At 43.1% G+C, this 15,858-nt stretch overlaps 1 protein-coding gene across 3 annotated transcripts in view; it reads left to right on the plus strand.

The window, feature by feature from the left end:
* Positions 1-15,858, plus strand: part of IMPACT (impact RWD domain protein) — a 49,394-nt gene that overhangs the window by 21,625 nt on the left and 11,911 nt on the right. For all 3 annotated transcript variants that reach the window (XR_008597430.1, XM_054985323.1, XM_054985324.1), the window contains 2 exons: positions 2,473-2,546; positions 14,811-14,901. Coding sequence is in view for 2 of the 3 variants with exons in the window: in XM_054985323.1 (XP_054841298.1) it covers positions 2,473-2,546; positions 14,811-14,901 (165 nt within the window). In the remaining variant the exon portion in view is untranslated. The remainder of the gene's footprint in view (positions 1-2,472; positions 2,547-14,810; positions 14,902-15,858) is intronic.

Raw genomic sequence — 15,858 nt, forward strand, 5'->3', positions numbered from 1 at the left:
ATCCTTGCGGATCAGCCGCCCGGTCAGGGTGCCCGGTCGTTTCCTCCCGGACCAGCCGAGAGGAGCGTCCGGCATGGCTGAGAAAACGAAACCGAATCAGTCTGAGTACTGACCTTGATGGATTAATGGTCTGATTCACATCGTGTGTGTGTGTGTGGCGGGGGGATTACTCTCTTTAGCTGGCATATACAGTTGTTTAAAACATTCAAATGGATCCGAGAATGGCATGACATTGCAGCCTACCAGCTTTTGCACTAGTGCAAGAAGAAAGAGGGGTGATCTTGTCTGATCCTCTTCCCATTGCCTGATGGCATTTTGTCCATGTGGATCCTACAGTTCCTGGATGGTTGTGGGAGATCTGGGAAGGATAGGATCCAACCCAACAGATGCAATATATGTGCAATGTATTTAACAACAACAACAACAACAACAACAACAACAACATTCGATTTATATACTGCCCTTCAGGACAACTTAATGTCCACTCAGAGTGGTTTACAAAGTATATTGTTATTATCCCAACAACAATCACCCTGGGAGGTGGGTGGTGCTGAGAGAGATCCGAAGATCTGTGACTGACCCAAGGTCACCCAGCTGGCTTCAAGTGGAGGAGTGGGGAATCAAACCTGGTTATCCAGATTAGAGTCCCACTGCTCTTAACCACCACACCAAACAGGCTCTAGTTGTGCCATGCTTTCCCCCTTCTGTTTCAAATGAATTTCTGGTTAACTAGGATCATGGTTAGTTATTTACATTGATTCCCTTTTTGTCTTTGGGGGTTTACTTGTGTTGATTTTTTTAAGCAAGGGAAAAGTATGTATAAGTGATTTGGAGACATGTTTTCAAAGCAAAATTCTCATTAGTGATGCTATGAATTTGAGGTATACTATAGCAGTGTTCCTCTCTCCAGCATAGTAAATGAATTTGCTGTGAAAGAATGGGAATACTGCAAAGATAAATATTGAAGATGTATTTTGATAACTCTAGAGAGATGGCTTTTTTTTCTTTTGAATTAAAAGCAATTTGCTTGCCAGGCATGTTCTCTCTAACTCTCACGGCTTTAATAATGTTTTGCTTAAAGTGGTATTAATTATGCATTGTTTATTAAAACAGTTTCTTCATCACAGTATTTATCTAGTACAGGGGAACATGTGCCATCTGATAAGAATAGAACAATAGTTATTACATTTAAAGAGAGCGACAAAACAAAAACAACTGCTAATATATTCCTAATTGCTTATTGAGCTCTTAGTACTCACAGTTATAGACAATAGATTAAAAGTGTAAGAGAAGTACTGGTGGCGTCTTGCTGGATTCCAGAGATTAACATTCTGGAATCTGGAATCTATTGGGTACAAGGCATCCAAAGTTAAAACCATTTCTGGAAAGAAAATTCATTTAAGAAGCAGGATCTGGTCCGACATTAAATGAAACCATGGTTTGGACTTTAAATATGAGCCAGGATCTGAAACCATGGTTTGGACTTGGATTATTAATTCTAGCTAGCTTTAACTGTAGTTTTGCCTGTGCACATGCTGACCTAATCTTGGCTAGATCCTTGGCACTGCCATCACTGCAATGCAAGCTGGGATAAGGAGATGGAGAAAGAACGAAGGCAGTGAAGGCAGTGTCAGGGCAAATAAGGATTTGAATGAGAGTTGAATTCTGGTTTCGCAAATTAACCACAGTTACAATAAACCACGGATTCAGGTTATGATGATTGAACCAAACCTCAGGAAATAGCATAGAAGTCAAGACTGGAAGGTCATAACTGCCTAAGTGCACTCTGTAGGTCAGATGGTTAGTTTGTCATCATGGCTTTGCGTTTGAGTTTCTTGCTGATAAGGAGCCTTGTATATCAGGCAAGTTTTCTTTCTGGTGCCTGATCAGCATTTGCACATTGCTTTAATAATGTATGAAGGAGCAATTTTTCCCCTTGTTGCAAGGAACTCCAAACATATAAGACTGGCCCTGTGTACATCTGGCTGAGCATGGGCAGCTACTATTGATCCTAAACGCACCAAAATATTCTTGAGAACCTTGAGGTGCTGGTCTTCCCTTTTATATTCTAGTTTCTCTTCTTTGCTTTGTTTCAGTTGCTTCTTCAGCTTCTTTTCTTTCTCACCCATCTCCTTATAGAGTGTCTCAGCCCTGCCTGTCACACAATTGTTGAGGTAGTCCTTTGTAGTCTTGGTAATGATTGGGGCCAAGAGCAAGTCTTTGCTATACACCTTGCACTGTGAGTTTGTGGGAAGCATTCATATCCATGGACTTTCAGAGGGATGGATTCAGGCATATTCATTCACCAAAGGTGGCAATGAGCATTATTGGTTTTCTGTATGTTAAAATGTATTGCACTCTGATCATTGCAATCATATCTTTTAGAATAAGCGGTGGGTAATCAAGCTTACTTTGCAAAATCTTGAAGTGAGGTGCATGTTTTTTAGTAATTGTCAAAATTTTCCCATCCAGGTGAAAAATGTTCTTGCCAAATTGTACGAGAATAAGAAAATAGCCAGTGCTACTCATAACATATATGCATACAGGTGAGTAGGTAATTCTCATTATTTATTGCCAAACTGTGAACAAGATAAAAATTTGGTACTGCAGTTGATTCTTTTCCATGAATAAGATCTAGAAACACACAGAAGGGAACTGTAAGTACTAATGGCAACTCTGCTTACAGTTTTTGCCTTTGCAAAAGAGACAAGCCACTTACAAAAATGAAACAGTGGCTTGTCTCTTCAGTAGAAAATGTAGCTTATAAGGCTTGCACCATTCTGTCACACATGTATGTATCCTTTATTTTGATCTTGGCCCATTTCTTTTTTCCTTTCTATAGATTGGATTGCACTGTACATTTAACGAATTATTGTGAATAGATGTATAAATTAAAAACAGTTAAATTAAGATGTGTGAAAAATGTAATCTCCAGAAAATAGTGAATAATGCTGTATCAATGGTTCACAGATGGATTACTTACTTACTTGTGTTACTGTTCATTCAACCATTGTCTTGAACAGAAAACACAACTAGAATACTAAAGGGGTTTAGGAATCTGAGCTATTGGTAGTATCAAGTATTTTGCAACTTGCAGTGTCATTTGTTGTTTCCCAGTCATTTAAAAACCATGAGACATTAGCCTCCACAGAAACTAGATTCTTTCCAATCAGAGTAAATATCAGCTCATTTTTCACATCTAAAAACCGAGGACATTCAAGAAGAATGTGATCTATAGTACCAGTTTTCTCTAATCTGCAGGCACACAACCTATTAGGAAAAAATATACTAGAGTATTTTCTTGTTGTAACTACTGAAAAAAAAGCATTCAGACAGGCCAACATAAAAGCACTTGTGTAGCTTGGTACAGTCAAAGTCCAAAAGTACTCTGGAATCTTCAACGGAGGACATATTCCAATGGCAAGGAATGAACAAACCCTATGAAATCTAGTAACAGTACTACTATAATCTAGCTCTCTTAGGCAGTTTTTTGATCAGACAATATATATTCCAACGTCATAGTGTGTTTAACAAATCAGCAGTGGCATTTAGACACATCAGCCTGCATCTCCAGTTAGTATTCTCTACTTCAGTGTGTAGTACCGTGCCAGCTATGCAGTTTGGGGCACCCAAAATACAATGGAGATAGTATAGAAGTGGACGAACTACACTTTCCATGATCATGGTGATCCAAACTGCTATTGCATAAAAAAGATGGATTGCCACTAGGGTATATTAGCCCCCAGTAGTAAAAAAAAACCCTAAAAAACCCAAGAAATGGCTTTAGCCAAGCTGACTGCAGCCCTCATGGTACAATGAGCTTTAAACTGATGCCGCAAGGGGAAGGGGACGATCGACATGGCGACTTCAATGATGAAGTGAACACAGTGGGGACCTACCTGGGTAGGAAAGGTCAAACAAAGGTACAAGGCTACAAGTGTCTATATACCAATGCCCAAAGTGTGGGCAATAAGAAAGAAGAGCTTGAGCTTCTATTGCAGACAGAGGGCTATGATATAGTAGGAATTATTGAGACTTGGTGGGATGATTCCCATGACTGGAATGTGCTAGTGGATGGGTATGAGTTGTTCAAGAAAAACTGGAAGGGTAGAAGAGGAGGTGGAGTGGCGCTGTATGTGAGGAGAGGGCTTGATTGTCAAGAAGTTATGGAGAATGGGGCGGGCAGCCCGGTGGAAAGTATATGGGTAGAAATAAGGGGAGGAAGGACAAAGGGTATTATTGTTGGAGTCTGCTACAGACCACCTGACCAGTGAGAAGAAATGGATGCTGCCCTCTTTGAACAGATTGGCAGAGTATCCAGACATCAGAACCTTGTAATTATGGGTAACTTCAACTTCCCTGATGTGTGCTGGGAGACAGGCTCAGCAAAGCGTCATGAATCACGCAATTTCCTGACTTGCCTGGCCGATAACTTCCTTTTTCAAAAGGTGGAGGAAGCTACAAGGGGTTCGGCCATACTAGACTTGATATTAACCAACAGGGAAGAATTGGTAGATGAGATGAAGGTGGTGGGGACCTTAGGGGGAAATGACCATGTCCTTCTTGAATTCCAGTTGCTATGGGGAGCCAAGGAAGTTCGTAGCCAGACTTGTAGGTTAGATTTTCGTAGGGCCAACTTCGATGAACTCAGAGGCTTGATGAGAGTCATTCCGTGGGGGAGTGTGCTGGAAGGGAAAGGAGCGAGTGAAGGGTGGGCCATTGTCAAACACGAGCTTTTGTAAGCTCAGGCCCTCACTATCCCAGCAAGACGGAAACATGGTAAGGGCTCCAAGAAACCGATGTGGATGCACAGAGAGCTCCAGAATAAGCTAAGGGAGAAAAGGGAAATGTTCAGGAAATGGAGAGAAGGACAGACCTCTAAAGAGGAGTATATGAGGGTTACTAGGTACTGCAGATCAGCCATCAGAGAGGCCAAAGCTCAGTACGAGCTGGGTCTGGCCAGGAGGGCTCGCTACAATAAGAAAAACTTTTACAGATACGTGAGAAGCAAACGCCAAGGTAAAAGAGGCAATTGGACCGCTGTTGGGAGTAGATGGAGAAACTCTGATGCAGGACAGAGAAAAAGCAGACAGGCTTAATGACTTTTTTGCCTCTGTTTTCTCCCTGAAGAACTCAGGCACATCTAGAGATAGTAGGAAATGTGGCAGGACACCTGAGTGGCTAATTGACATTGACAGACAGGTAGTAGAGAGGCATCTGGCTGCACTGGATGAATACAAATCCCCTGGGCCAGATGGGGTGCACCCAAGAGTGCTGAAAGAACTTTCCAGAGAACTTGCAGAACCCCTGTCCATCATCTTCAAGGCCTCCTGGAGGACTGGGGATGTGCCACAGGATTGGAGAAGAGCGAATGTTATCCCAATCTTTAAGAAAGGGAGGAAGGATGACCCAGGAAACTACAGGCCGGTCAGTCTGACTTCTGTTGCTGGGAAGATATTAGAACAGATTTTAAAGGGATCAATCTGTAAGCATCTGAAGGACCACTCAGTGATCTGGGGAAGTCAGCATGGTTTTGTTCCTAACAAATCTTGCCAGACCAACCTAGTTTCCTTCTTTGATCGAGTGACCAGCTTACTGGATCGGGGGAACTCTATTGACGTGATTTATCTGGATTTCAGTAAAGCTTTTGATAAGGTTCCCCATGACATTCTGATGGGCAAACTGGAAGACTGTGGAGTAGACTATAGGACAGTTCGGTGGATAGGGAACTGGTTGGAGGACCGCACTCAAAGAGTGGTGGTCAACGGCGTTTCATCAGATTGGAGAGAGGTGTCCAGTGGGGTGCCGCAGGGGTCGGTTTTGGGCCCGGTACTTTTCAATATTTTTAATCAATGATCTGGATGGAGTGGAAGGGCGGCTCATTAAATTTGCTGATGATACCAAATTGGGAGCGGTAGCAAACACCCAAGAAGATAGAATTAAAATTCAACAAGACCTGAATACTCTGGAGAAGTGGGCAGCTGTGAATAGGATGCAATTCAACAAAGACAAGTGCACAGTATTACATCTGGGCCACAAAAATGAGAAGCACAAATACTGGATGGGGGATACACTTCTGGGCAGTAGTATATGTGAAAGGGATCTTGGGGTAAGAGTGGACTGTAAACTGAATATGAGCAGTCAGTGTGATGCGGTGGCAAAAAAGGATAATTCAATCCTGGGTTGTATCAAAGGGGCCATAGCGTCAAAATCGCAGGAGGTCATAGCCCCTCTCTATACTGCCTTGGTCAGGCCACACCTGGAGTATTGTGTGCAGTTCTGGAGGCCTCACTTCGAAAAGGATGTGGACAAAATCGAGAGGGTGCAGAGGAGAGCGACAAGAATGATCAGGGGTCTGGAGACTGAGCCTATGAGGAAAGGCTGAGGGCCTTGAGAATGTTTAGTTTGGAGAAGAGGAGGTTGAGGGGGGACATGATTGCTCTCTTTAAATATTTGAAAGGCTGTCATTTGGAGGAGGGCAAAGAGCTGTTCCAGTTGGCAGCAGAGGGTAGGACGCGAAGCAATGGGCTAAAACTACATGCACAAAGGTACCGGCTGGATATTAGGAAAAACTTTTTCACGGTCAGAGTAGTTCAAAAGTGGAATCAGCTGCCTAGGGAGGTGGTGAGCTCCCCTTCACTGGCAGTTTTCAAGAAGAGGCTGGATGAAGACTTGTCAGAGATGCTTTAGGCTGATCCTGCACTGGGCAGGGGGTTGGACTAGATGGTCTGTATGGCCCCTTCCAACTCTATGATTCTATTAATTCAAATGGGGTTTCCATGGGAGATTAGCCTGGAACACCACCCCCATGTCCGGAACAGCCCTTGCCTGCCCCTGACAGCTCCAGCAGCCACCCCCGGGCAGGCCACAGTGCACCCACTCCCGGAGCTGTTCCCCCTCCCCATTTACCAGCAGGCCAGCGGGAAAGGAGCGCAGCCAGGCCGGGGGCAAGATGGAGAAGGAGCACAGCAGCCAAGCCAGGAGCTGTTAGGGCAGTCTGGAGGGGCCTGCCACCCTGCTGGGACACGCAGCAGTGCGGCAGCACCCCATGGGCCCTGACAGACAGCTGAGTTCCCTGGGAAGCCGGAGGTGAGTGTGTGGGCGTGAACTGGCTAGAGAGAGAGCGGAGGTTCATGACCCAGTGGGCAGGAGGGGGAATCAGGTGACACAGCCTCCTCCCCTGTCCCACTCTGAGGCCGAGGGAACACCCCCACCAGGACACCCGGGAAGATGGTGGAGGGCAGGAGCAGTGTGGTGGGCGGCGCGGCAGCTCACACCTAGATATCTAAATTGTTTAACCTGTTCAATACTATTCTCAGCAAGTGACCACTTACAGTTCTTGTAGCTTCTCTTTTTATGATATAGCAGTACTTTTGGACTTATCATAATTAATAAACAATCTTTCTCTGAAGCAATATTCTGCAAATGATTTCAAAAGCCTCTGCAGATCAGCTACTGAGAGTGCCAGTAGAACTGTATCTTCCTCATACAAAAGAATTGTAAGCTTCTAAGATGACAAATATGGAGTATGAAACTCATCATAGGAAAGAAAATATTAATTTATAATATATAAATTGAATAACAATGGTGCCAGTATACAAGCCTGCTTCACTCCCTTATTAAGCAGGATCACCCTAGACAGTTGACCAGAAGGGCTGCCTCTCACCCAGGCTGTCAGTGACTATACAGCTATTTGATCAAAAATAAAAGATACTTATCAACTGATAGCACATTCAAATTATCCCATAGCCACTAGTGTACTTAGAGTCTAAATGATAAAGGGTATAACAGTGATCAGTTGTGCTCAGACCTATGCGAAAACCTGCCTGTTCACAGCTGAGTACTGATTCTTCTTCCAGCCAAGATTGTAGTTTATTATGAAGAAAGGAAGCTTATCATTTTCCCACCATTGAGAGAAGGCTTATTGGTCAGTAATTGTGAAAGGGTCGATTGAGTCGTCTTTTTTATATATTGGCACAGTAGTTGCATGCCTCCAGACTCCTATTTATCTGTGAAAAAATAGGTGACATAACTTCTGCCCAGCAATCAGGATTAGATCTAAGACGTTCAGATGGAACCAGATTGGGCCTGGGCCCTTTTCTGTTTTCAGTTTACTAATCAGATTAGTAAGATTAGTAAAATTCAGATATTGTAACTGATGACCATTCTTTGTGTCCAGTGCCAAGGCTGGCCTTGGAGCCCTCCATGAGGGCACTCCCCCTTAAGTCCCCTTGGAGCGCCTCCACCTGTCAACACCGCAAGCTCTTACCCAGCGAAAATGAGGGGCACAGGCAAGCTGAGTGCTGGGGAAATGGCAGTAGGATTGGCTGAGCTGCCACCCTTGGCCCTTGGGGGCAGCAGTCCTGCAGTGGTGATGCCAGAGGTGACAAGGCCAGGTGGCCTCATGGCTCATTGGCAGGCACAGACAGGGCAAGGCCAGAGCAAGCAGGCAGCCAAGGCGAAAGGGCCAGTGTAGGCCACGAGCCACCCCAATGAGCCCCAGCTGGGACCGGGGCAAGAACATAGACAAGCGTGGCTGCCTAGGGTAACACAGGTGGTGGTTCTGCTGCTGGGGGTAGGATCAGGGAGAGGGGACTGGGAATGGTGAAGGGATAAAACCAAGAAGTCCTTAAGCTGAGGAGGAGAGGATAGTAACTAGTGAAAGAGCACAGAGGCCAGAATCTAACCAAGAGAGGACCGAGGGAAAATTGGGCGACCCCACTCTCTTTCTGAGGCTTGGGACTTTTCTGGCAGATCTGGCGGCAGTAGGGCTGACTGCAACAGCCAAAAACACAGAGAAGGTGGCAGCAAAGGCTGGGCTCCGAAAATTTGTGCATGGTCCCCTCCTTGACAATTGATGCTGTAAACAATGTCAAAAAATTATTCTCCCAACATGCCACAGGAATGTGACAAGGAACCATTGTTTATAAATTCATATTGCTAGCGGTTGCTAGTGATTGTATCTCAAAAAAGTCTGTTATCTTTTAGGTTAACTGCCCAAATCAAATGATTCCAGCCCTCCTTTTTGAGAGCTGTTTATTGGTTCTAATGATAGCTTTATATCCACACTTTAGTGCAAGGAGCTGAGCTAATGTATACTCATTATATAGCCTAAATATACTATACATATATTGTATTGCCCTCTTAATTAATCTACAGTCAGCATCAAATCAGCTTCCCTTCCACTTGGCAGATCTGCAACTTGTGTATAGGCTGAACAAACTATCTGAACGATTTTCACTAATTCATCCTCCTCTGGAGATTACTATCTAAAGAGGAAGAGAAAGATGGACATTCATCTGTATAACCTATTTTCTAGCCATCAATCTCTGAGCCTTTTTATTAATTTCTTGATTCCATCTTATAGGTCTTACCTTAGTACAATTCTGGCTCAGGATAAGGTTTGGAAGAGGCAAAAGAGAATTTTTACCCTGTATATTAACCACATTCTGAAGTGCTAAATGATCACTACACATATATTCTTTAACACAGACGTTTTAAACTAGAGGTAGTAACTTTGGGGGAAGCAATAAAATGGTCAGTGACACTCGCACTCTATTGATTGATGCAAGTGAAGTCACCTTCACAGCCAAACCTTGGGCACCCATTCAGAATGGTTAACCCATGATAAATGAGTAATGTAGCCAGTTTCTTCCCAGCATTAAGATGGGTAGCCGAGTTAGTCTTTCTGTAGCAGTAGAAAAGAGCAAGAGTCCAGTAGCACCTATAAGACTAACAAAATTTGTGGTAGGGGATGAGCTTTCATAAGCCACAGCTCATTTCTTCCCAGCATTGTTTATCTTAGTATCCTGTGATTTCCTCAGTTCCAAGAGACATCCTATTAAGTTATTAGATAACTCTCCTTTGAAGCTTTTTTGAAATAGTGCCTCATTTGTTCCTCCCTTTCTAGCATTCATATCACCCCCAATCAAGAATATAGCAGAAGGATATACGGAAGTAACCTACTGCAATTACCAAATTATTCCAATAATTAGCCTCTGCAGAGCTAGAAGAACCAAGGGGAATTGTTTTCCATCTGCATATATTTGATATTACTGGTCTTTCTGAGCTGATTCATAAATTTCTGGACTGCTATAGCACAACTGAAGCCTGGGTCTGTAAATCCTTTTATTTATAACAGAGGAAGGAAAATCTGCGCACCTTAAAAAAAGTTATAGTAATTAGTGCTCCCCTTAAGCTTTGCAGTTTTTAAGTTCTAAGTGAATTTATATAGAGAGCCAGGATGGTGCAGTGGTTAAAGTATTGGACTAGGATCTGGGAGACCCAGGTTTGAATCCCCGCTTTGCCGTGGAAACTTGCTGGGTGACCTTGGGCCCGTCTCACACACTCTCAGCCTAAACCTACCTCATAGGATAAAATGGAAGAGAGGAGACTGCTGCTTTGGGTCACCATTGGGAGGAAAGGCAGGTTATAAATTAAATAAATAAATTAATTTACGTAGAGAGTCAGGGAAACAGACAGATGTACACTTTAGTATGTAAGCATTTTACTAGTCTCTCCAAGGGAACCTGGAAGGTGTTGACTTTAGCGCTATTGACACTTTTTAAAAAAAAAAATCTGCTGTAAACCCTGGCCTTGTTTGCTGAGATGTCAGTCTACCATGCAACTGCTGCAGTTCTTCTGTACACATTGCTAATTGTTGTATATTGGTTTCAAGCCATATGGCAGTTGACATAGAGGATGTGGAAGTGACTCCTCTCTTGCCCAGAAGACTTTCAGAGAGCTGGTGTAGTATGCTGACAGGCAAATTGGAATCAGCCTGGTTCAAAACTCACATTTACCATGAAATCTAGGAGGCCTTAGCCAAGCCACTGAGTATTCAAAACCGTTACATAAATGTTATCTGTTAATAATTGAAGTGTAGATATCCTAGAGTTTCCCATCTTAAAATCAGTTCCAAACTTTCAGCAGACTTTATCAATGCTAGACTTTCATATTTGTTCCTTTTCTTTCCTCCCATCTGAGTCTTAAAAACAGATCCTGTTCTTAGATGGGTCTGATGACCTGTATTTCTCAAGAGACTCCTAATAAACTCACAGCTGCTCTTCCCATTTGGAGTTGGGTAACAAAAGGATTCTATTGTTGGGATAAGCATTTGGGCACCAAGTGATAAGAGGGCTATGCAGATGGAGCAGTGGCTGTAGCTGAACAATCTGTCGTGCTGTCAGTCCATTTTGGGGTGCAGGCTGGGTCCAGGTCCCCTGTATTCCATTTCCTCTTCAAAGCAGCGCCAACATTAGTTGTGGCCTAGGGTTCCATAGGTGAAATGCTGCAGAATTGTCCAGCGAGCCGTGGCTCAGTGGTAGAGCACTGCCTTTGCATGCAGACAGTCTCAGGTTCAATCCCCTAGCATCTCCAGTTGAAGGGATCAGGTAATAGTTGATATGAAAAACCTACACCTGAAAGTCTAGAGAGCCGCTGCCAGTTAGAGGAACAATACTAACTTTAATAGAGGGTCTGACTCAGTCTAACGCAGCTTCATGTGTTCAGTGCTGAGGATGTAGTTCTAGCCAAGGAGTGCAGTAGAGCAAGAAATTATTAAGACCATAGTGTCAAATGTAATTAATTAAATAAATGAATAAATCCTAGGAATGATGTCTGATGATCTCAGTGCAGATATCATTGTAGGTAGTGAAGAACAAGGTGGCTTTAGCTACAAGTGTAATTCAATACAATCAACAGCATTCAATAAACAATAAAATCAAGTATAGATTGCATACATTTGAAAACACGCAGAATTCTCATATAGGGCTGAAAACTATGTTGAACAAAACACAGACAATTTGGCATGACATGATTAACAACAGTATCAGACAGTGCACAGTAGTAGTATAATCCGTATCTTCTTGAACCATTTTCTTATAGCACAGCCCTATTACCTGTGTAAGAAAGCCTTCCTGAATAATAAGGTTTTCGCAGTTTGTGGAAAGCCCGGAGAGTGGATGCTTTCCTGACCTCTTCAGGCAGGCCATTCCATAAGGTGGGGGCCACTGCAGAGAATGCACATGTAGAGGAAAGCTGTTGATTTTGCCATTTTTAGGATGGCACCTGCAGAAGGCCCTGTTCAGGTGAGGGGCTAAGCATAAGGAGAGAGGTTCTCTCCTAGATAAGAGGTACCAAGACTATGAAAAACTTAGAATTGAGCCCTGTAATTAATGGGCAGCCAATGGAATGACTGCGGAATGGGAATAATAATGCACGTTCCACCTAGCTTTTGACGTATTTGAGCTGCAGCTTTCTACACCAACCGGAGTTTTTGATTTAACGTAAGAGGGGAGACCTATAATAATAATAATAACATTCAGTTTATATACCACCCTTCAGGACAACTTAAGACCCACTCTGAGCAGTTTACAAAGTATGCTATTATTATCCCCACAACAATCACCTTGTGAAGTGGGTGGGGCTGAGAGAGCTCCGAGAGAGCTGTGACTGACCCAAGGTCGCACTGCTGGCTACAAGTGGAGGAGTGGAGAATCAAACCCAGTTCTTCAGATTAGAGTCCCACTGCTCTTAACCACTACACCAAACTGGCTCCTGAATCCAGTTCAAAGTATTGGTTCTATCGTTCAAAGCCCTAGATGGCTTGGGACTGTCCTGTCACTTTTAACCACTACAACAAACTGGCTTTGTAAGTGGCTATGTAATGTGCATTATAGTAGTCAATCTTGATGTGAACATGGCATGGATCCAGGCTGTGTCAAGGAAGGGGCCATATTTTGGGTTAGACTGAATTTGTGGAAGGCATTTTTTGCCACTGCACTAACTTGCTTCTCTAGTAGCAGCACTGGACCCAGATAACCATGGCTCTTTAACCAAGTCTAGCGAAAGTAGAGATTACAATGTTCTTCAATATCTCCACCTTTCCAACCAGCAAAAGTTCCATCTTGTCTAGGTTCAATTTCAGTTTGTTTGTAATCAGCCAGCTGACCACAGCGGTCAGGCAGTGATGTAAAACCTCTATTGCATCTCCAAGAGATTTGGATAGAGATACAATAGCTGGGTGTCATCTGCATATTGATGATGTCTAATTTCATAGCTATGAATGTTTTCTCCTATAGGTTTTATATAAAGATTGAATAACATGGCAATGATTGCACCCTGTGGAATCCAGCAAGGTAACTCCCACCTTGAAGATAGCTGGTCTCCAACGTAGCCTTTTGAGTCCATTCTATGAGGAACAATTTAAACCAGTCCAAGACACATCTCCTGATACCCATTTCTACCTCTAATGCCTCAACAGAATGGCATGATCATCTGTGTCAAAAACTGCAGATATATCCAGGAAGAACAATGATGAAGCTTGGCATATGTCTACGTGGCATATTGATACTATTGCTTTAAAGATAACTTCCAGAAGCCCTCCAGAAGGAGAGGTCTAGATCTTGTGACCATAGCTGGAAGAGGGGTTAGAGTTGTAGAGGTCTAGTCTTGGCCTGTTCAGTTAGTTGCCTGTGTGTGTTCCAATAAATGTAGTTCTTGCAATCGCTGCTGCCTCCACTATTGATGCTTTCCCTCCCCTCAGATATGACAGTCTACATTCAGATGGAGGTTACTGTCAGGCTGTCTCCTGTCATACTCTGCAAAGCCTGTTTGATTCTGTGTGACTCTGATGTTAGAAGCTGTTTGCTGCCTGGAATGGGACAGCCTGCGGTTATCTCTTGCAGCCTGCTGTTATCTCTTTCTCCTGAAAAATTTCTGGCCTTGGAGTTTCTGGGTTCTGCTATTCATCTTTAATACTTAGCTAACTGATCTCTGAAGGGCGATGGGGCTGGTTCTGGGCTTAGAATCCTATATACGTTTTGTGCTTGTAGAGAAAGGCCATTCCTACCAAGGAATGTAATAGTGTATGAACTAGTAGCTTATCAATAAAATGCTTTAACTCATGCAGTTCCTGGACTCATGTAGTGAAGTATTTGAGAGTTAACTTGGCAGCACCTTACAGTTATTCACTAAAGTCATCAGAGCATCTCCGTCCCATAGCTCAATCTGAAAGCAGTCTGAAAAGGGTCTAGAGCACAATAGTTATCCAAGAAGACTTTTAGTTGGTCTGCTAGTGCTCTCTCAGTCACTGCCCAGAAAGGGCAGATTAGAGACTGGAGAATAATTGGCCACATCATTTTTGTCTAGGGATTTTTTTTTAAGTGATGGGCAGGTAACTGCTTCTTTGAGGGGCTGAGAGAAGGTGCTTTGCGTTAGTGATTGACTTATGATAGACATCAAAGGCTCCTCTAGGTGGTCTTTACATGATTTTAGTAGGTGGGCAGTGATCCAGTGCCCAAGTAGAGATGTTCATAGATGCCAGGATCCTGTCAATGTCCATCACTGTAGCTGGGTCAAAATGGACCAGACAGTGTATTAGGCATTTCTTCCACCTTGCTTAAATTACAGTCAACATCCAGATCACCACCTATTCATGCTATTTTGTCATCAAAGAACTTTGTGAAAGTGTCACAGCTAATAGTCTGTTCCTAAGACAGTAATGGTTCAGATTTAGGAGTCTGTTGCGATACCTTGAACAGTTGCGATGGATATGATCCAGCTGATGGAGTGGTTGAAGAGAAATAACCTTTTTCTGCAATAACATTGTAACATTGAGATCTTGCCTGCAAATTCCTTTCTGTAATGTTTTGCCTCTGTGTTGTTGTAAAGAATGGAACAGGAATGTGGCCTCTCTGTGCCTGTTTCAACTTGTTTATTCAGATATTTCATAGCATTTGGGTAACAGCAAGGGACTCCATGATAATAGCAGACGTGTAAGACAAAGTGACATTGTTCTTTGTTTTCAGGATATACTGTGCAGACAAGCAGACTTCCTTACAGGATTGTGAAGACGATGGAGAGACAGCTGCAGGTGGTCGTCTTCTCCATCTCATGCAGGTAAAAGGAACTATTATAAATATTTTTGTATTTTGAATCCACAACATGAAAACAAGGCTCATGGTGTAAATCTCTGTGAATGAATATCTAGCCCTTTTTAAAAGTATTGTGTGTTGCCTAGAGTAGTTTGACAGCTGGGGCATAAATGAATGAAAAAAAAATTAGTATTGAAGATAAAGAAAGTGTTTAACAAATCGAAAAATAAAATAACTTCTCTTTTTAAAGCAAGAATGCTGTTCTGTCCACGCAATGGATACTGATAATATGCTAGATCCTCTGCAGTAGGGGTGCACAACTCAAATAAGTTACGTAGACCATAACAGATCTTGACTGAAGCTGAGTGGCACCTGGTTCCATAAGGCCCACATGCTTGTTCAAATTTGGAAGTTTCTTGTCTTAGGAGGGATCTGTCAGAAAGCCACCTTTCTGCCCCCCCTCCCCCCGGTTATATTTAATTAGTTGATTTGAAATGCATGCTTCCAGAATACAATTGGAAATTTTTCTGTTACAGGACCTAGTGAAGTTAGAGGTGCACCCACTCACCAATGGGAACCTCTCCTGAAACTCAATTTCTCCTATTATTGAAACATAAGTTCCTAGTATGCAACAGAGAAACTGGGGTGGGGGTGGGGGGCGGGTCATCAGACCTTGATGATCAAACTCTCATCTACCCTTCAAGCTTCTTGATGTATCTTAGGAAAAATGTGAGCTATTTCCTTGTGAAGAAGGAGAGAGATGAGATCCGTCCCTCTCCAGCTAAACTGCTTGCAGCATCCCTGCTGGGATATAATGAACAAAATGGGTTCCCCAGTCTTCACGTTGCCCATCCCAGCTCTATAAACCCTCTTCAGCTTTTATTATTTTCCAGTTCTGTACAGGTAGAATCCTCGGGAGTTTAGCTATCAGTGATGACCCCTTATCAGGCAAAATTAGGAGGAACTGCTGGGCACAGATTGA

The sequence above is a fragment of the Eublepharis macularius genome, chromosome 7 (genome assembly GCF_028583425.1).
Source record: "Eublepharis macularius isolate TG4126 chromosome 7, MPM_Emac_v1.0, whole genome shotgun sequence".
NCBI classification, from domain to species: Eukaryota; Metazoa; Chordata; class Lepidosauria; order Squamata; family Eublepharidae; genus Eublepharis; species Eublepharis macularius.